Here is a 22601-nt window from a genome sequence, read left to right on the forward strand (position 1 = left end):
GAGTTTATTGGTGCGTGTTCCTTTTGTACCCCTGTTATTAAGTAGTAATTAAACACCAATAATATGCGTGATCATGGATATGAAAGAATTTTGTAAAGGGTGGAACAGTATGCAATGTCAATTATTAAATATTGTTGTTTCTCTTTCCATTTATTTTGATCAAAAATGGGAAGATTTACATCTTAGTTTTTAAATTTCAGTCATTAGGTAGGAAAGACAGAAAACACACCAAAAATAGCAGACCAAACAAGGATCACAAAATCTGTAATTAACAAAATGAACCAAATGCTTTTCAAAGTATAAAGAGATCATGATTAATTTCCCTCAACACAAATTACCAACTAAAATCAAGTATGATTTCTGTGAATGGGAGGAAAGCACACAGTTGTCCCCCAAATATCTCTTTCCTGGTGATAGTAACCTAAATTCTTTTTTGTTTTAAACCTGCCACTCCTTAGTATGCAAAATCCTTGAGACATTTTAGTTTCTATTGGTCATTTAGACCTTAGCGTGAAGGAGTGTGAGGTCCCATCCAGGGACTGGTTTTACCCAGAGAAATTTTTAGAGGAAAAGAGCAAGACACTGGTGACTGAAAGAGTGTGTCACTGAGAATGGTGGTGCTAGTTTTGCTCTGACTTTACTTTTACTATGTTCTTATCATTTGCCCTTGTTTCCCATCCTGAAGTACACCTGTGTACTATACAATGGGTGTAGAGATTCTCCGTATAACAATGGTTCATATTTCTAGAACATAAACCTTGGTCAAAAAGTGGGATGGAATTAAGTCACTTAACTGATCACTTAAAACACTTTTTTCTATTAAATGTGCAGATGTATTAAGGAATGAGCTACAGAGTTTGAACTGTCTCCACATAAAAGCTTGAGACTTCCAGTTAGACGTCCTACCCCTTCCCCACCACCTGTTCTGTCTCCTCAGTCATTAAAAGTCATTCAGTGGGGAATTTCGTTCAGGAAAGACTAAAAGAGAAGGATGCTGCAATGCCTGCATCTACCTGACTTGAGAAGGATACTTCTAGACAACCAGGATGGAAGATTTCTTTTTCACCAAACTGTAGCTATGGGGGATAGAATTCACCTTTCCTTGCCTGGGGCTTCAAAGGAAAAGGGGGTCAGTAAATACTTGTTATGTACTGGTGTGTTCCTGCTAGTGAAATACTTTGTTACATTGTATTTCTCATTGCCAAGGTAGGGTATTTTGGTTACATCCTGAGCTAAATGTACTTTTATGAGGACATCTGGGAAACTCACATTTCTTTATAATAGCTTTTCTGTGGAAATGTGTTCCAAGTTCCAAAAAAATTTTAGAAATTAATTTGGGGGACAGAACATGTTTGTATTTTGGCTATTTCCCATGTATGTATAATGTGATCCTTCCTTTTTCAGCATGACATCGCTGAAACTGCTACCAAGTAGTGCGTTTGATTGGAAAGGTCAATGCTTGGTCCATAGACCTTGCTTCAGGATTCATGTAAATATTGCCCTTTGGCTTGTGGCAACAGCTGCTATTTACAGAGCATGTGCTATCCTTATTTGCAAATCTGCCTAAAATTCATGATCTGTAGACTCTGTTCAACAAGAGTCACCTCATTTTTGAACTCAACACCTTGCTCTATCTGCTACTACTTCCTCCTATTTTGTCTTTTCATTTGAAATGGTCTTTAATTGCTATACTCCAGTAAGGTAGGAGAACAAAGCAAACTTTTATAGAGGACGTTGGGGCCATATTTGAGAACCTCAAGACCAATCTTAATCTACTGAACAATATATCCATTCTGGCAGGTTGTGAATATTGCAGAAGTTATTCAATAGTCATTTTTGTATAGCCAAACTTGTCAGTAGCTGCCAGAATGCATGTGCAGTGGTGATTTAAGTACTTTTATAAAGTTCATGAAGGCAAGGTCAAAGACTTGGTGTTCATTCTCTTACATTGAAACCACAGTATGACTTAAAACTACATTGTATTTCCACTTATCAATGTTGTTCAGAAGCTGGTACAAGGGATTCTGGTCACAGCCTCTTGCTTACAACTATAGTAACAATTCTGTTCACAAAAGTAAGCTTTCTCACCATTCTTCTTAAAGACATTTATGATAGTGGAATTTCTGAAAATGTGATATTTCCTTGGTGCTCTGTATGTTAAGGAAAAGGTAATCGTAATGGCTAGTATGCATTCACAATTTCTTAAGCACTGTGCTAGGTTCCTCACATAGGATATTGATAATCCTCCTAGGGATTTTATGAAATAAATGTTATGATCCCTGTTTTATAGATCAGAAAATGGAGACTGAGGTTATATAACTTATCTAAGTTCTCACAGCTAGTGAGTGACAAAACCCAGATTCAAATCCCAGACCAGCTGGCTCCAAACTTCATCTTTCTACTTCACCTTTATTTTTTTAAAAAGATTTTATTTATTTGTCAGAGAGAGAGAGCAAGAGAGCGAGCACAAGCAGTGAGAACAGCAAGCAAAAGCAGAAGCAGGCTCCCTGCTGAGCAAGGAGCAGTGCAGGACTCAATCCTAGGACTCTGGGATCATGACATGAGCCAAAGGCAGACACCTAACTGTCTGAGCCACCCAGGTGCCCCTCCACTTTGCCTTTATTAAGTTCTCTGTTCTTCACAGGGCTTCCTCCTTGACAGTAGAAATCATATTGGGAAAATTACTGTAAAATATTTCTGCCATCTGTCTCCATAGTGTTCCCTCTGGATTTATGAGGAGACACTGTCACTCTTAAGGCTCTGGTAGTATTCACAGCCAGATAATTGCTTTAGCTCCACAGAAAAGTTGCTATAAGGTGGAGGTTAGAGAATAACTTGGGATTCTTGCATGGCCTGTACCCAAAGTAAATTCTCAGAAGAGTGAAGGGACTCAGGACACAGTGCAGGGTTGGGGAAAACCTAACTGAAACAATAGAAATGTGCAAGAGGAATTGTTTGCAAAATGTTGTACAAAACATTCATAAATGGAATACTATGCAATCATTATGAAGGATTATGGAAATATGTATCTGTTGGCATGCAAATATGCTGCTAACATCGTTTTTTCCCATTTTTCTAGTTTTTCATTTTATTTGTTTCATTATGTGTATATAAAGTATTTGAAAACAATAAAGTATTTGAGTCTCAACAGTCGAAATTATGTTAAAATATATATTCATAAAATCTCTACTGCAACACTGCCTTATCTTTTTCCTGCTCCTAACAAGTAGCCACCTCAGTATTCTTTTCAGTTGTATTTCCCATTTTTACACCAAAAAGCTGTCTATGTCATATTCTCCACATTTAGTGGAGGTCACTCCATATTATATTAGTAGTCTTTCGGATTTTTATAGCTTCATGTTCTATAATCATGTGTCTCCCCCACTTCCTAGGTTATTTTCATCAAGGTAAGCCAATATGACAAATTCTGCCTAATAAGAGAAGAGTAGAATAGATGTATCACTTCTAGGCCAGTTGTGTAAGAGCCAATTTTTGACCTTCTTGCTCCCTGTTCCTTTGCAGTCGTGATGACAGAGGTCCCTAATATACTGTTAAGTGAAAAAAGGAAAGCAAAAAAATAGAATGATCACATTTTTGAAGAGAAAGAAAGGAAGAAACTGTTTACACAAATAGATTTCCACAAAGGAAAAGGGCTCAAAAGTTCTACTGCAAATGTTAACAGTAGTTGTAGGAAGGTGGTGGGATTATGGGTGAATTTTTTCCTTATTTTTGTCCCTCTATTATTTCTAATTTTCCTTGATGAAGGTGTTTATACTTATACAGTGAATAAATAACATTTTAAAGGTTAATTGAAAAATATTGCTCAAAACTAGACAGGTTGAAATAATCTCTAACAGATGGAGTAGGAACTAGTAGACAGGATGAGTCAAAAAAGGGAAAGAACAGTTTCATACCAAAGAGACAAGGTAGTTATTTAATGTGTAAAATAAGAGAAGGAATATAAATTACTGGGCTATTTACAATGTTACCTGGTTATGGAGCTATTTTTGACATTATCATTTTAAGTTGTATGTAAAAGAATTCCTCTACTTTTAGGGGCGCCTGGGTGGCTCAGTGGGTTAAAGCCTCTGCCTTCGGCTCATGTCATGATCTCAGGGTCCTGGGATCCAGCCCCATATGGGACTCTCTGCTCAGCAGGGAGCCTGCTTCTCCCTCTCTCTCTCTCTGCCTGCCTCTCTGCCTACTGTGATCTCTGTCTGTCAAATAAATAAAATCTTTAAAAAAAATAAAAATTATCACACAAATCCTGGCTCTGAAAAAAAGATATAGTCGATTTTTTAAACACTTACCAACCTGGAATTCTGTACACCAAAGTGTGCCCTAAAATATATAACACATGCTAAGTAATCTGAATTGGGTTTGCTAAAAGCACATGGTGAATATTATTAGAAGCAGGATAACATAATTATTACCAACTTAGGCCTCTAGAGTCAGAAAGACTTACGATATAATACGTAACTCAAAACTAACTGGAATTAAAATAACAATTAAAAAACTAATTCAGAGTGACTTTATGAGGATTTAATGTAAAAAGACATGTAAAACATTTAACATTGTCTTAGCATGTCATTTGCACGCAATGGATGGTAGTTAACAAGAAGAAAAAAGCAAGGTGATGCATTGAGCAACAGACTGAGCCAAGGGAAAAGCCAGGACATAAGAAAGTCAGTCTAGAAGTCAGTTCTGAACTAAAGTGAGAATAAAGCAAAGCTGTCGTTCACCAAGTTAATTTTTTCTGTTCATTATCATCTATTAGGGTCAACAATTTGGTGTAATTACACTTCATCAAAGGTAAGTTTTGAGGAGAAGCAGTAAATGAGGGAGAAGATCAGGACACTTCCCTACATAGAACATGACCTCCTTGAGGGCAGGGACCATACCTGATTCATGTTTGTTAAAAGGCTGCATGAAGGGGCACCTGGGTGGCTCGGTGGATTAAGCCGCTGCCTTCGGCTCGGGTCATGATCTCAGGGTCCTGGGATCGAGCCCTGCATCGGGCTCTCTGCTCTGCAGGGAGCCTGCTTCCTCTTCTCTCTCTGCCTGCCTCTCTGCCTACTTGTGATCTCTCTCTCTCTGTCAAATAAATAAATAAATAAAATCTTTAAAAAAAAAAAAAGGCTGCATGAAATGAGGTGGAAGGAAAGAGGCCCCGGGGCTGGTTCCCTAGCCTTCATTGTGCCCTCCACCCTCCACATATATCCTTCAGGTTTTATGTTGCCCTCTATGGTTTCTCCCACTTTTCCTCCTCTAATTTTGACCTAGGTGTCTATTTTGGCCAGATTTCACATGCACAAAATTATATTTATAGAACACTTTTGAAGGCTCTTCTATAGCTTGCCCACTATGGGTAGAACAAAACATGAAGGACTATGATGGCTTGCAAAGAAAATGGATTAGGTCCTTGTCCAGTGCCTAGACCAATTGTCTCAAACTTGAAAACATCAGCATTACCTGGAGAGCTTGTTAAAACTCAGGTAGCTTGCCCCAATCCCAGAGTTTCTGAATCAATAATTTTGGGTTGTGGCTAGGAATTTGCCTTTCTTTTTTTTTTTAAGATTTTATTTATTTGACAGAGAGACACAACAAGAGAAGGAACACAGGCAGGAGGAGTGGGAGAGGAAGAAGCAGGCTTCCTGCTGAGCAGGGAGCCCAGTGCAGGGCTGGATACCAGGACCCTGGGATCATGACCGGAACCGAAGGCAGACACGCAACTGACTGAGCCACCCAGGTGCTCCGGCTTTCTTTCTTTCTTTCTTTCTTTTAAGATTTTATTTATTTATTTGACAGAGAGCAAGAGAAAGCACAAACTGGGGGAGCAGCAGAGGGAGAGGGAGAAGCAGCTCTCCACTGAGCAGGGAGCCCCAGCATGGGGAGCAACAGAGGGAAAGGGAGAAGCAGGCTCTCCAATGAACAGGGAACCCGAGACAGGGCTCCTTATGGGGCTTAAGGCAGGGCTCAATGTGGGGTTCGACATAGGAATTGACCCCAGGAACTGGGATCATGACCGGAGCCAAAGGCAGACGCTTAACCAACTGAACCACCCAGGCGCCCCAGAATTTTCCTTTCTAACAAGTTCCCAGGTGATAATGATACTACTGGCCCAGGGACCACACCTTAGAACCAGTAACCTAGACTAGAGATCAGCAAACTTTTTCTGTAAAAGGCCAGATAGTAAATATTTCAGACATCGTGGTCCTCGAGGTCTTTGTCACAATAACCTCTGATGCGGTAGCATGAAAACATCCAAAGACAATAGGTAAGCACATGAGAATAGCTGGGTTCCAATACAGCTTTATTTAGGGACACTGAAATTTGAATTTCATATAATGAAGTATTATTCCTCCTTTGATTTTTTTTGGACAATTTAAAAATATGAAAACCATTAGGCTGAGGGGCATACAAATATTGGCATCAGGCTGTGTTCGCTGATTCCTACCTGAAAAAGGCTCATTATCTAGGGAAGACAAAACAAATACACGTGGGAAAAAGAGACATAACAAAACACTAAATGTATGAGAAGGTTTTAACCTCAGTAGTCCTCAGGGAAATGCAAATTGAAGCCACAATGAGATACTGGTACACATCCACTAGAATGGCTAAAATGTTGTGTTTGTTTTTTGTTTTTTTTGTTTTTTTTTATTTGTTTGACAGAGAGAAATCACAACTAGGCAGAGAGGCAGGCAGAGAGAGAGGAGGAAGCAGGCTCCCTGCGGAGCAGAGAGCCCGATGTGATGTGGGGCTCGATCCCAGAACCCTGGGATCATGACCCGAGCCGGCAGAGGGTTTAACCCACTGAGCCACCCAGGTGCCCCAGAATGGCTAAAATGTTTTAAAGATAAACCACACTAAAGGTTGACAAGGATGAGAAGCAACAGGAACTCTCATAGAGTGCAGCTGAGAGTGTAAGTTGTACAACCACTTTGGAAACGAGTTTGGTATTATTACCTAGAACTGAACACGTACGTACCCTATCATGGGTTGTGGTAGAGAAACAGAGAAGTCACTCAGATTCCCTTTCAAGGAAGGACATTCTGCACAGATATGGGGAATGCATCAACAGATAGCCTCCGGCTGCCAGCTCCTTGAGGGTCTGCCTTAGCCACAGAGAGCTGCCTTACTCAAAATCATGCTCTTCCTAAGGTGCATGAGTAAGGCAAGAGAGTAACTGAGTGAGATTTGAAGCAGAACACACAGATGGGCACTACTTGTTCCCAAGTTCCACACCAAGTCAGCTCAAGCTTTGTCAGACTTGTATCACAGTTCATCTTCTTCCTCTGTTCAATCCTACTTCCTTCACCTTTCTTCCACAAGTGTTAGTCCCTAATAAACATCTTGCACTCAATACTCCATCTCAGCTTTGGTTTCTGGAGAGTCCAACTTGCAACACCTTGACCTAGTAATTCCACCAGTATAATATATCCTAGAAAATAATCATATGTGCACCAAAACCCATATACAAGAGTGTCCATAGTAGGTTTTATTTATAATAGCCAAATACTTGAAACCATTTCAATGTCCATCAACAGGAGAATGAATGGTGATGTATTCATACAATGAAATATTATGCATCAATGAAAATGACAGTTATATACAGCTACATGCGTGACATAATATTGAGTGAAATGAGCAAGATACAAAAGAGTGAATACTGTATGAGGTCATTCATAGAAAGTTCAAAAACAGGCAAAGGCATTTATGGCTGCATCTGTAAGTGGCAAAACTATAAAGAAAAGCAACAAAATGGTTAACATAGAAGTTGAGATAGTGGTTATGTACAGGAATGATCTTCAAAAAATTTAACAGCTCTTATGACACGAACCTTGGCTAATCCAAATAGACAGAAGCTTTTATACCTCATCAGAGTATGCGTGTTCAATACCAGCCCTGGTTTAATTCTGGGTGGAAGAAGAAGAGGTGGTCAAGAGAAAGGCATCTGGTTTGGGGGTGTCTTCCAAACTGCTAACAACGTTTGCTTTCTTTTCTTTTTTCTTATTAAAGGTTTTTTTTTTTTAAATCTCTACACCCAACATGGAGCTCAAACTCATGACCCTGAGGTCAAGAGCCACATGCTCTACCGACTGAGCCGATCACACTCCCGAACGGTGTTTGATTTCTTAACCTGGATAGAAGTTACATGGGCACTCACTTTATAATCATTTGTCAAACTGTACATATATATTTTATGTTCATTAAAAGAAGGAAAAATAGGGGCACCTGGGTGACTCAGTCATTAAGTGTCTGCCTTTGGCTCAGGTCATGATCCCGGAGTCCTGGGATTGAACCCCACATCGGGCTCCCTGCTCAGTGGGGGGCCTGATTTTCTCTCTCCTTCTGCCTCTCCCCCACCTTATGCTCTCTGTCTCACCCTCTCTCTCAAATAAATAAAATAAAAATCTTTTTAAAATGTTTTTAAAAGAAGGAAAATAGGCATACTATGGAAAAATGTAAAAAAATGTTTTATAAAGATTTATTTAAAAAAGTATAACTGTAAAGTGCTGCAGAGGTGGCAGGGAAGTGAAGATAAGAATGATCAGAGCTCATCCTGTGATAATTTGTTCTGTAACAATATGATACAAGTTAGACCTTGAGAAGTTCTATAAGAGATACACAGAGAGGCGGTTGTTCGGGAGAGGGAGAATTCTTTTCCAGCTGAGGACTGAGAGAAGAAAAGCTTCAAAGAGGACCATCTGAGGTGAGCATTGAAGAATAGAGAGGATTTCAGCAGGTATAGTTGCAGGGAAAGTTGGAGAAAAGATACCATTAATAAGATGGAAGTAGTAGCATGTGATCAAGAAATTAAATAGTCGGAGCACCTGGGTGGCTCGGTGGGTTAAGGCCTCCGCCTTCAGCTCAGGTCATGATCTCAGGGTCCTGGGATCGAGCCCCGCATCGGGCTCTCTGCTCAGCAGGGAGCCTGCTTCCCTTCCTCTCTCTCTGCCTGCCTCTCTGCCTGCTTGTGATCTCTGTCTGTCAAGTAAATGAATAAAATCTTTTAAAAAAAAAAAGAAAGAAAGAAATTAAATAGTCAAATATTTAAAGCAGTATTTCACAACTTGTTCTGATGCTTAACACCCTTAGGAACATTCCAAATCATGCATTATTTTCTGCAAGGGATGATTATATGTGTCACAGATACCTATCAAATAGCTACGGTGCTAGGTGCATAGCCATAGCAAGACAGACAAGGTTCTGGAGTTTACACTGCCTATATCTGGACTTATGTCTAAGTTACCATTCTTCCTGAGAGTAGAGAATAATCTAGCCTTATCCACATGAGCTCAGTCAATTCAATGGGGGGGGTGTGTATGTGTGTGTGTGTGTGTGAGAGAGAGAGAGAGAGAGAGGGAGAGAGAGAGATTTCATGTTAAACTCAGATTTCAGAGTTATCTCTTCCCTTCTTCATGCCCCTCATGTTGATTTGGAACTGGAGAGTTTATGCAAAACTAAAATAGCAGTGGTGGGGAGGAGGTGTCTACTTCTTGGATTCTTAATATATTCTGCACCAGCCTTCCTTAGGTTATACAGTCACCCTCTCATCTGTCCCTACTGCCATTCATTAAGGCGGGGGGGGGGGGGCCGGAGGCCCCAGCAGGCCTCTAATGGCATAGTCCCTACTGTGTCCCTAATGGCTACCGAATGCTGCTTCCCCTCATCATGACCACAAGATCCCATCTTCTGTTTTTTTTAAGGTTTTATTTATTTATTTGTCAGAGAGAAAGAGAGAACACAAGGTAAGAGAGGAGTAGAGGGAGAAACAGACTCCGCTGAGCAAGGAGCCCAACCAGGGCTCAATCCCAGGACCCTGGGATCATGACCTGAGCTGAAGGCAGATGCTTAACCAACTGAGCCACACAGATGTCCCAAGATCATATCTTCTAAGTTCCCTTTTCTACTTGCCTTCTTCTTCTCAGTTCTGAGGCTCTTATCTACTAGGGTAGAGGGATGGGTTAAGTAACATAACACATCTTGCCCAAAAAGATTTCTTCCTAAATCTCTTATACCCTGGACTGAAAAATAAAACAATAACCTAAAAAGCAAGAGTATGTTCTGCCCTTCTTTCATGACAACTGTGTTGGAGGCGAGACCAGCCTCATGTGCCACTGCTTGCCTTGAGAAGGGTCACAGGATTGAGGATAGACGGGAGCTTAGGTAATCTTCATAGATCATCCCACTAGATCTATCTAATAGACAAAAACTCAGTTGAACTTAGCCATAGCTCTACTTTCTCTTTCAGGGTTTTTGAAGTATGTACTAGAGAAATCTTTACATGCCATGTAAGAATTTTGATCAGATAAATGCAGCTTATGGGTCTGATGAGTATCACCTTGAGAACTTGTAGAATTTTTATCATTTTTATAGTCTGTATTTCAACATCAGCATCTCTTTGATTTTTTATGGATATATGTTAAACAGCTTATGACCATTAAAAAAAAATTGAACACTCTATAAAGGTCAAGACCAAGATAACATGTTAGCAGTATTCAGCTGAATGATCAGTGGAGTACCTGAATCACAAGCATACCTGTCTGATTGCTACTAACTGCTGCATGTGTTCAGTTCTTAAGGAAAATGCTGGGTAGAAAATAAGGTTTGTAAACAGTGATCTTGGGAAATAACTGGAAAGATATGTTCAGGGCAGAATCCTTGGAGCCTTAAATGCCAGGCTAACTCCATATTCTTTTGGTTCAGCATCTCCAGTTTCTGAGGGGAGAAGGAAAGTAGGCCTGGGTGCTCAATGCCAGAGCTGACTATGGGATTCTTGAAGCAGAAAGGAGAGTCTGACCTTAGAGAATGAAATAGGGGTGGAGGTCAAAGGAAATGAAGAAACCACCTAGAATAGGAATTAAGTAGCAAGTACCAAATTCTATAAGGAATGAAAAGTATAAATGGAAATATGTAAAAAAAAAAAAAAGAACTCTTCTTTATGCTGCTTTTTATGGAAAGCATTATCTGTGTTGGATTTGTGTATATGAAAAATGAGGCTTTTCAACTAGTGGTGATTTAAAAATCTGTGAATCATTTATACCTCTGCCCAGCCTGCCTTTCAGCCTCTGGCTGCTGACTCACCGATGCGAAATCTTCCCGGGCCTCATCTGTGTTAGGCAGGCCTGTTTCTGCCTTCACAGGCCCTAAGCTTTCTCACTCGTGAAGGCTTCAGCCAGCATCATATTAAACATATTAAAATGCATCCACGTTCTGCATTAAATATTTATATTTTTGTTATAAATTTTTGAAAGGGCTTTTGTAATTTTGCTCTTGAAATTATTTGTCTGTGCATAACTAATTTAATTTATGATGGCTGTGATTTCTCCATAATCATTATGCATATTTGGACATTCTTGGGAAGTGAGAAGATCCAACCTAAAAATTGTTTTCAAAGACTGAATTTTTTAATAAATAGAAAATTTAATAATTAATGAACTTGATATGTTGTTTTGTAGCCTTGAATTAAATGATTATTTTTGAGTTTTCCCATTTTCTTTTAGTATTTTATACTCTCCTTAAGATCTCACTTTTTAATTTGTCTCTAAAAAGCCTTTAATTTCTAAGCTCTTAGTTACAGTTGTCTAATAAAAAAATAAGCACTGAGCACTGACTGAAGTGTGTGTGTGTGTGTGTTGTGTGTGTTTGTGGTGGTGATGAAGGTGGTGAGACTCGTGTTTTCTTGAAGCTAGAATTTCATTTATTTGAATTTTATTCAACGACCATTCAACTCTTTGCACTGCATGTTTCTTGTATGTAAATACAAGTATAGGGTATAAGACCTTCAGTTAGGCAAATTGTCATCTGATGATGATAGGTGAGAACAATCAGAGGTATACATTAAGGAATTTACTATAGAACTGATAAAACTTGAGTTATTAGGTACTGTAGATGAAGGTGAGCAAGTTCACCAATAAACCTGAAGCTTCAAACTGGGGTGACAAGTTTAACAGTGGTACCATTAACAACTGTAGCTAAGTCAGAAGATGGTTGTGGATAAAATAATGATTTTATCCAACTTATAAAAATTTTTTAACACCTACATAAGCTCTTAAGTAAGCATAGTCCCTGAAGTGAGACTTCAAATATACAATAATTTGCTGTTGGGTCAGACCTAGGCATGATTACACTGGTCAAGCTTGCCTTCCTTCTCTCTGCTGACCCTAGGCTGAGGGAGTACATATTTTTACCTCATTTTGACTCCAGGATCAGCTATTCCAACATATCACAACTACTGCTTCAGACTCCCTCACTCCATGACTTCTGCTTTGCCTGCTATACTAATTCCCAAGCTTAGTACACCTTCTTGGTATATTTTCTCTACTCTTGCTTTTCATCTGCCAAGCATTGACAAAGAAAATTATAGATCTTTGCTGATTTGGACAGCCACAGAAATTCACTTTATTTGCCTCCAACTGGGCTCACTCTGTTGCTCTATAACCCCTTATTTTTTTAAAAAAAAAAGATTTTATTTATTCATTTGAGAGAAAGAGAGCAGCGCATGCGTGCATGACTGGGGAAGGAGCAGGGAGAGAGGAAAAACCAGACTCCCCACTAAGTGGGTAGCTGGACTTTGGGCTTGATCTCAGGACCCCAAGATCATAACCTGAGCCAAAGTCAGACACTTAACCAACTGAGCCACCCAGGAGCTCCTCTAAAACCCCTTAATTCTTCTGGATTCACTGTCATTCTTCAACAATGCCTGTTCCCTTTTTCTCCACCTTGTTCAAGTTCCCAACCCCTCTCTCTCAATTTCAGTTTCATTAACTTAAATGTGATAATTCAGGTAGAGCAGTTACCATAATGCCTGACACACAGAGGGTTCTCAATGAAAACTTATTGTTGGTACTGTTAATACTGAATGAACAACATAATGTGTTTGGTTAAAAAGTTCTGACTTTGGAGTCAGACAAACATTAAGTTTGAAAGTTAAATTTGACATTTACTAGTTAATGGGCAAGTTGCTAAACCTCTCCAAGTCTCAGCTTTCTCACCTTTAAAATGGAAACAATAATATTAGTATTTTACAAGGATTTAGTGAGGATTAAATGAAAGTGTACATGTAAATCCATGCAGAGAGTGTCTGTCACACGAGTATTGAACATCAGCCACCAGGATTATTACTGGTATTAGTATTGTAACACTCACTTACTACTTTTTTTGGAGAAAGACATCTCCCCTGTGAGGGACCACAGTTTTTAGTGTCCTCATCTCAATGTATTTCCGGTTTTTTCACAACCTCTTATTCTTTACAACAAATATTTGAGTACCCCACTATATGTCACTCACTGTTTTAGATGCGGAGGATACTGTAGGTTTGGAGGAAGAAATCTTTCTCTTCTTCCCTAAAGTTGATTCCTCCATCTGTACCTTGGATCCTAGTCTTTCCCAATCACCAGGGAAATTTTATTTTTTTTTAAGATTTTATTTATTTCATTGAGAGAGAGAGATGGAGCATGACATGGGGGCGGAGCTGAGGGAGAGGGAGAAGCAGACTCCGCACTGTGCAGGGAGCCGGAAACAAGACTGGATCCCAGGACGGAGAGATCATGACCTGAGCTGAAGGCAGATGCTTAACTGTCTGAGCCACCCAGGCGCCCCTGGAGGATTTTTCTTAGAACTTTTCTGTTTCCATCTTCTAATATCTTAAATGTTTCCCTCTTTCCTAGCCCCTTCCCCTTTGCTTTAAAATGGCTTCAGATTTTGTCAAGAATTTCTGACTCTGGGGCGCCTGGGTGGCTCAGTGGGTTAAAGCCTCTGCCTTTGGCTCAGGTCATGATCCCAGGGTCATGGGATCGAGCCCCGCATCAGGCTCTCTGCTCAGCGGGGAGCCTGCTTTCACCTCTCTCTCTCTCTGCCTGCATCTCTGCCTACTTGTGATAAATAAATAAAATCTTTAAAAAAATAAAAGAATTTCTGACTCTTCTAATTAATTGGATTAAAATTGTATTTCACTCCCTTTTATTTTCAAGCCTCTTCAGTACATGGAATCTTGTTTCCATTCCTCACAATACAGTCCCTTCTCAATTCCCTATCATCTTGTTCCCATCCTCACTACTTACTGAAGCCACTTATCTGGTGGTCTCCAGTGACTTCCTTGACACATCTAAAAAGTCTCTCCATCCTCATTTTTCCATGCAGCATTTGACACTGCTAACCTTCCCCTACATATTACTTCTTTGTTTTTCATTTTCATTGATTGCTAACAATTTCAAAAACAGGAACATGCATAATATAATATAACCAATTTATGTACCCTCTACCCGGTTCTATTGAGTCTTGCAACATTAACTTTCAGAATGGGTTTAAAGTAATAAGTATTATAAATAGAGTTGATATTCCCTGTATGCCTCTCCCTAGTCTCAATCCACTTGAATTTGGTGATAATTATGCTCTATCATGTTTTATATACTATTACTATTATATCTATGTAACCATAAGCAACAGATAATATTTTCAGACTTTATATAAGTAGACTACTGCACATATTCTGCTCTTTTTACTCAACATTATATTTTGAGATTTAACTCTGTTAATACATAGTTCAGATTATTCATTTGAATTTCAAAATCGTATTTAACTGTATTCATGGTGATTTATTTGTCCATTCACCTGCTGATGGACATTTAATTTGCTTCCCCTTTTTTTGAGAGAACAAATAATGCTATAATGAACATTCTTTTTAAAAACTTCATTTATAGGGGCGCCTGGGTGGCTCAGTGGGTTAAAGCCTCTGCCTTCAGCTCAGGTCATGGTCCCAGGGTCCTGGGATTGAGCCCCACATCAGGCTCTCTGCTCAGCAGGGAACCTGTTTCCTCCTCTCTCTTTGCCTGCCTTTCTGCCTACTTGTGATCTTTGTCTGTCAAATAGATGAATAAAATCTTTTTAAAAAAAACTTCATTTATGTATTTATTTGAGAGAGAGAGTGCATGAGCACACATGCCTGCAAGTGGAGGGGGGGAGGGAGAGGAAGAGAATCCCAAGTAGACTCTGCACTGAGCATGGAGCCTGATGTGGGGCTTGATCCCATAACCCTGAGATCCTGAGCCTGAGATCAGGATATATCTGAAACCAAGAGCCTTTGTCCAACTGACTGAACCACCCAGGCACCCCTTCAATGAGCATTCTTTTTCATGTCTTCTTGTGCATAAAGGTTAGAGCTTTGCCTGGGTCTATACCTGGAAATTGAATTTCTGGGTTGAAGTGTATTACATATTCAACTTTATTAGGCCATGTCAAATTTCTCTTCCTAGCAGTTCTACCAACTTATGCTCCTTTTAGCAATGGATCAGAGAGTTTCATCTGTTCTATATCCTCAACAACACTTGGTGGTACCTGAATTTTTAAAGTTTGCCATACCAATGTTGTGAAATACTACCTCATTGTTTTAGTTTTCAATTTCTCTGAATAGTAATGAAGTGAAACATCCTTTCATGTCTTTTTAAGAAATTTTTATTTAAGTAATCTCTACACCTACCATGGGGCTCATGGGGCTTAAACTCATGGCCCTGAGATCAAGAGTCAACGTGCTCTTCAGACTGAGCCAGCCAGGCACCCCCATCCTTTCATGTCTTTATTGGCCATTTGGGTTTCTTTGAATATGCATTGTTTATTCATGTATTTTATCAATTTTTCTTTCTTTTTCTCACTGATTTATAAGAGGTCTTATACATTCTGAACACTAATTCATTAATTAATTTAATCAAAATTTCTCTAGTATACACTTTGTTCCAAGAATGGTTATATGTTCTGGGACTGTAGCTATGAACTTAACAGACAAAATTTCTGCCTTCATGGAACTTACATTCTTGTGGGGGAAGGAAGGTAAATAATAGACAACATCAATAAGTAAAATAGATAAAATAATGGATAGTGATAAATTTTTTTTAAAGATTTTATTTATTTATTTGACAGACAGAGATCACAGGTAGGCAGAGAGACAGGCAGAGAGAGAGGAAGGGAAGCAGGCTCCCTGCTAAGCAGAGAGCCCGATGCGGGGCTCGATCCCAGGACCCTGGGATCATGACCTGAGCTGAAGGCAGAGGCTTTAACCCACTGAGCCACCCAGGCGCCCCGATAGTGATAAATTTTATGGGAAAAAATGAACATGGAGGATGAATGAAGAGGCATGTTTTTGTGAAAAAACATAAGGAGATTGTTGAATGGCAATTTTAAATAAAGTTGTCTAGGAAGTCCTCGCTGTGAAAGTGACATTTGAGCAAAGAACCGAAGGAGGTGAAAGTGCAGGTAAACAGCAAGTGCAAAGGCCCTGAAGCAGGGTGTGCCTAGAAAGTTCTAGGAATAACAAGGAGCAGTGTGACTAGGCAGAGTGAGTTGCAGAGAGTGGTGGGAGACAATTCTGTAAGGGGATGACAGCTAGAAGTATAGAGCCTCATATTTTGTCCTTTGTCAGTTAAATGTATCAAAAATATCTTCTCCCAGTCTGTGGCTTGTCTTTTAACTTGTTTATGTTGTCTTGAAGTACAGGCATTTTGAAAGTTAATGTAGTTAAACGTATCTATCAATTCCTTTATTGTTTGTGCTGTTTGGTGTCTTAAGTAGTCATTCTTATTTCTTATTCCAAGCTCATAAAGATATTCTCCTATTTTCTTCCGAAAGTTGTGAAGTTTTGCTTTTTCACATTTGGATCTTGAATCCACTTGGAATTGAATTTCTCCTCTATGGTGTGAGGTAGAGATCTAGTTTGATAATTTTCTATATGGATGATCAAGAGTCCCAGAACCATGTAGTGAATAATCCATTTTTTTCCTACTGATTCGAAATGCCACAATATGTTGCATATCAACTTTCCATATTTGTGTGTGGATCTGTTTGGGGCTCTGAATTCTGTTCTATGGGTCTTGACCAACTCTACATCGCATGCTCTTAATTACTACAGCTTCAAAATCAGTCTTGCTATCTGCTCCACTATAGAGTCTTTTTCTTTTTAAAGATTTGTATTTATTCATTTGACAGAGAGACACAGCAAGAGAGGGAACACAAGCAGAGGGAGTGGGAGAGGAAGAAGCAGGCTTTCTGCTCAGTAGGAAGCCTGATGCAGGGCTGAGTCTCAGGACCCAAGGATCTTGACCTGAGCTGAAGGCAGATGCTTAATGACTGAGCCACCCAGGCTCCCTTGTAGACTCTTGAGCAAGTAAAAAATGCAACTGAAACATTATTCCAGGAAGAATGTTCTTATGATTATCAACAGAGTAAAATGGTCAAAGGAGAGATCACAAGGGGTACCAGTAAAATGATGGGGGTGCAAGCGCAAAGAAAACAAGGAATCTGAAAGTAATTCCAAAGAAAATATTAATAATGTTTGTTTGTTGACCAATTCGATACAGAGAAATTAGGAGTAAGGAGGAAAGCACATGGCTTAGAAGTTTCAAGCCTGAGTGGCTGTGTAAAATGATGAGTTAGTGTTGTGGTCCAGTATTGTGTTAACCAGGGGATATGTTGGGCATGGAGTCTGGACCCGGGAAGTGTATTTGGTCTTTGCCTGCTTAGAGATTACCTGGAGGGGGAGTAAAGGAAGAATAAAGGTCTGAGCTTTGGGGATCTTTCTAAATATTTAGGTGGTGGAAGGAAGAGGGAGAATGGGAAAACATTTGAGGTAGGATAACCAGCAAGTGCGTTATAACTGTAATAACGAATTTTTTTTTTACTGGATGATGTAGGTCTTATCGGTTCATCACACTTGAGTTATCTCATAGGTATAGCTGTGTTTTGTTTCTATGGCAATCTTCGATACCCACAGAACAATTCTTGCGTCACAAGCAGCATTTAAAACGCAGTCCTCCCTGGACGTGGTAGAGACGCCCCCGGTCCGTCGGGTCTCTCGCTGCAGTTCCGCTGGTTGGCCGCAGGGGGCGAAATCTGCGGCGGCCTGGAAAACTGGCGAGGGCGCGAGACGCCGCTCTCTCTCGGGTCAGGCTCTTGGCTCTAGGCTCCGCTCCCTGCTCCCGGCTCCCGGCTCCCGGTTCCCGGCTCCGGGTTCCCGTCTCCCGGTTTCCGGCTCCCGCCTCCGGGTTCCCTGTTCCTTGCGCAGTGCTGTTCCTCAAACGACGCGCAGCTGAGGACTGTGGGTGAGGACGCGGGAGGCAGTGTCGTCGGATCCGCCCGCAGTCCGCAGCCCCACTGAGCCCGGAGGCCGCCGGGATGGAGCCGCGGCTCCCGGTTGGAGCCCAGCCCCTTGCTGTATCCGCTTGAGGGAAGGGGGAGGGAAGGCCGCGCAGGGCGGGCGGGGGGTCGGGGGAACTGCGGAACGCGGTGGAGGGGTTGGGGTGCGGTAGGGACGGGGCCGAGCCGACCGGGGGAAGGGGGCCGGCGCGGGAGGCAATGCCTTGGGCAGTGAGGAGGGCGAGAGGAGGGATGGGAGCCTCCTTCCAACCCGCACCGCGCCACCCCTGCCTGGGCGCGCATTTAGAGGAGACCCTTGACTACTGCCTGCATACTATCGAGGGTATGGAGATGAAGGGTACTCTGCGGGAGCCCCGCGCCCTGACGCTAGCCCAGAGGAACGGGCAATATGAGTAAGTAACCACCTGATTCCCACGGAGGAGGGGAGCCTGCCATTACCTCCCAACCCCAAACCGCGACAAGCCACCCACCCTCCTCCCCCTGAGGCTGCGTGGGCAACAGGTTCAGGCCCAGGTGTGAAGTGCGAGTGCTGTAGGCATGGGGCTTTGTCCCCAACTTCCAAGCCGCCAAATCGCTCCTAGCAGTGTGGTTCAGTGGAAGGACTCAACAGGCGGGCGCTGAAAGCAGGAAGCCTGGGTTTTTAGTTCCTGCCTCTGCAAGTGACATGTGTTGTGTAACCTTGGGCAAGTCAATAATGTTTTCTGGGCTTTGGTGTACTCAACAGTTAAATAAAAACATTAACTGCCTTTACCTTATGGACTTTGAAGTTGTAACTGGAAGAATAATAAATGCTGAAATGGTTTGCAAAAAGTAAAAGTGTTATAGAAAGACTTGTTAGCCTTACAGAAGTGCCTTTTCTTAATCCCATTAAACTGGTTCCTCCAGTCTGCCCACCCCCTATTCCACTTGCTTGAAGGCATAATCATAAATTCAGTAATGGTTTAGTGTACACCAGTAACTGCCTCACTTATTTACTTGACTGATAGAAAAAGTAATGAAATGTGTAGAAATATAAAGATTTGGCAGTTTGTCAGTGTGTGTTAACCTTCCATTCTGCCTTGCATTTAGAAGCTCAGTAAACACTGTTGAATAAAAGATTATTTTGATAAGCTATCACTATAGTTGCTGATCTCACTCCTTTCCACTAATGCCACATCTTAAAAGTATCCATGGTGACGAGTACATATCATGGGCCCTATCCCTGTGTGCCCAAGCCACCTTCCTTTGTTGTTCATTGGTTTCTTGACATCAGAATTTAAAAATCATTGATCACTCAAATCTTGTCTTCTCCCAACATTGGATTTGGCCTAAAAACAGTTTTTCTCAATCTCTGCTTTTAGATTGCTCAGACCCAGTCTCTGTGTGTGCTGTCTAATTTACACAGAGGATATTCCCACTAACCTAGCCTTCTCTTTTCTGAGTCTCTTGGTGCCACTCTAACTGGACGTCAATTGGGCATATGAAGTAGCTTTTCCCTAGGTCCCGTTTGGTCAGCTCTGTTGGTGTGGTAAATTCATGTTGCCTTTCCCAGATTTCGGCAAACTCTGGAAGACCAGTTTAATAGTAAATTCAATAGAAAAGTGAATTGAAAAGTGGAATACCACTGCCACTTCCAAAGGCTAGAATGGGTGAAAAGATGTGACCTTGGGTAAATCAGTAAATTTTTTGCACTTCTGTTTACTCTTCTGTAAAAACAAAATTAGGAGGATTAAATAAAAGAGCTACACTGTTGAGATGACCACAGATAGGATGTGGTTCCTTGGTTTCATAGGTTTAGAGCTCTCATTAGCTAATACTGAAGTGAGCAGCTGGCCTTGAGATAATTCCTCGTTTCATCTGGCCTCCTGTACTACAAGAACTTTTAAACTTAGAGTGGGGGACACCTGGGTGGCTCTGTTGATTAAGTGTCTGCCTTTGGCTCAGGTCATGATCCCAGCGTCTTGGGACTGAGCCCCATATTGAGCTCCTTGCTCAACGGGAAGCCTTCTCCCTCTGCCTCTGCTGCTCCCCCTGCTTTGTGCTCTTTCTCTCTCTCTGACAAATAAATAAATAAAATCTAAAAAAACAAAGCAAAAAAACAGATGGAGTGGCAGCTCTCCTGACTATTTGTGGCCTCTCCATAAAGAAATCAAAGTCTTGTGTTCCATTTCTGTTTAAGGTATGAGGGTATAGCAACAACTAAGACTTTATGCTTGGTATGTGCCAGGTACTCTTCTAAGTACTTTCCATGAATTAGTTTATTTAACCATCATGTGAGGTTTACTGTGAAATTATAATAGTCTCAACATCATACCCCATTTCTAGATAAAGAAACTGTGGCACAGAGAGATTAAGTCACTTGTTCACAGGAAGTACCATACCTGAGATGTGAACCCATGTAGAATTTAAAAGTTACACTGTTTGAGAAGTTTCTTTTGAAATCATTTGTTGGTACCTAATACTGTCATATAATCTGCAATCCACAGATTCTTGTCTCATGGGTACCTTCTCTAACTTGGATTCTTCCAAGTACTTTTCTTCCAAGTAATTTTCTTTCTTTTGGGCTTTTTATCTTAGAACTTGAAGCGTATTATAACCTTTAGTTCTGTGGTTCCTGCTGTCAACCATTGGAGAAATTTAGTTGAGAGAGTAAAAGTATAATAAAAATAAGAGGTTTTTTTTGAAATAGGGAATCAAACACTATTCTTTTTTTTCAAGGAAAATGGATTATGATGCAATGTGTTGTTTCATCTTTAACCTTCCTTGAATGAACCAAAGTATTTCTTAGTAATGCCGAGTTCATATTCACAATCTATTACTTTTCTATTTGACAACTACCAAATTATAATTTCCATTCTTTATGCCATATACCTATTTTCATCTTCCTGTTCTGAAAGTAATGATTACATTTAAGAAGAATTTTTTATACTTATTTTTAGCCCTATTGCTACAATTTATTTAATGACTAACACATAGTGGATATTAGGGAATTGACTTAAATTCCAAGTTTATCTTTGTTTTGTGATGGATTTTGAGGAGGTTGCACTTTTAAAATTGAGATATATTTGACATTATATGTTTCAGGTGTACAACATAATGATTCAATATTTGTATATATTGTGAAATGGTCATAATCTAGCTAATATCCATCACCACACAGTTACAGATTTTTTTTCTTATAAGAATTTTTAAGATCTACTTTCCTAGTATCTTTCAAATATACAATACAGTGTTGTTGACAGTAGTCACCATGCTATACATTACATACCCATGACTTACTTTATAACTGGTAATACGTACCTTTTGACCCCCCTTGATCCATTTCACCCATACCGTACCCCAGACAACCACTGATCTGTTCTCTGTGTCTGTGATTTCAGGGTTTTGTTTTGTTTTAAGATTCTACATATAAGTGGGATCATATGGTATTTGTCTTTCTCTGACTTATTTCACTTACAATAATACCCTCAAGGTCCATTCATTCATGTTTGTTTCATGATGGCTTTTTTTGGGAGATTTTTATTTATTCATTTATTTTTGAGAAAGAGAGAGAAAAAAAAATGAGCCAGGAGAGGGGCAGAGGGAGAAGCAGACTCCCAGCTGAGCAGGGAGCCCAATGCAGGACTCGATCCAGGGATCTAGGATTAGGACCTGAGCCAAAGGCAGACGCTTAACCAACTGAGCTGCCCAGGTGCACCTTCACAATGGCTTTTCACAGTACAATCCAATCGAAGTTTTACTGCCAATGTCAAACACTCCATTTCTTTTTTTTAAATATTTTTATTTATTTATTTATTTGACAGAGATCACAAGTAGGCAGAGAAGCAAGCAGAGAGGAAGGGAAGCAGGCTCCCCACTGAGCAGAGAGCCCGACGCAGGGCTCGATCCCAGGACTTTGAAATCATGACCTGAGCTGAAGGCAGAGGCTTTAACCCACTGAGCCACCCAGGCGCCTCTCAAACACTATTTCTCATCTTCATTTCTTTGAGATTATATTGGTTTGTGTTCATTTTCCCAAAAGTCAGCTCTTCCTCCTTCACTCTTGCTTTGTCAGTCTTTATCTAGTTTCTGATCTTCATTTGGGTTTGTAGAACTTTCTGCTCAACTTACGAACTTTGCAGGCTGAAAGAAACCTGCCCAGGGGCACCGGGTGGTGACTCAATTGGTTAAGCATCCAACTCTTGATTTTGGCTCAGGTCCTGATCTCATGGATCCTGAGATTGAGCCCCATGTCCAGTTCTGCGCTTAGTGGGGAGTCTACTTGAGAGTCTATCTCTCCCTCTCCCCCTGCCCCTCCCCCCACTCATGCACACATGTTCTCTCTCTAAAACAAATAATTTAATTTTTTTAGAAAAGGAGTGTGCCCCATATTCCTCTAATCACCTTAAAATATGAACCTTTGCGAATTAGGTAAGCAGAATCAGAGCAGAAAGATAGCATTAATATTTTTATTTCCACTTAGTTCTGTCTAGGCA

At 40.5% G+C, this 22601-nt stretch overlaps 1 protein-coding gene across 3 annotated transcripts in view; it reads left to right on the forward strand.

Moving 5' to 3' along the window:
• Nucleotides 1–17948: 17948 nt before the first annotated feature.
• The window catches only part of OCRL (OCRL inositol polyphosphate-5-phosphatase), a 51984-nt gene continuing 47331 nt past the window's right edge, over nucleotides 17949–22601 (forward strand). For all 3 annotated transcript variants that reach the window (XM_045995618.1, XM_045995620.1, XM_045995619.1), the window contains exons 1-2: nucleotides 17949–18204; nucleotides 18460–18539. In XM_045995618.1, coding sequence (XP_045851574.1) covers nucleotides 18166–18204; nucleotides 18460–18539 — 119 coding nt within the window. In that variant the 5' untranslated portion in view covers nucleotides 17949–18165. The remainder of the gene's footprint in view (nucleotides 18205–18459; nucleotides 18540–22601) is intronic.

The sequence above is a fragment of the Meles meles genome, chromosome X (assembly GCF_922984935.1).
Source record: "Meles meles chromosome X, mMelMel3.1 paternal haplotype, whole genome shotgun sequence".
NCBI lineage: Eukaryota > Metazoa > Chordata > Mammalia > Carnivora > Mustelidae > Meles > Meles meles.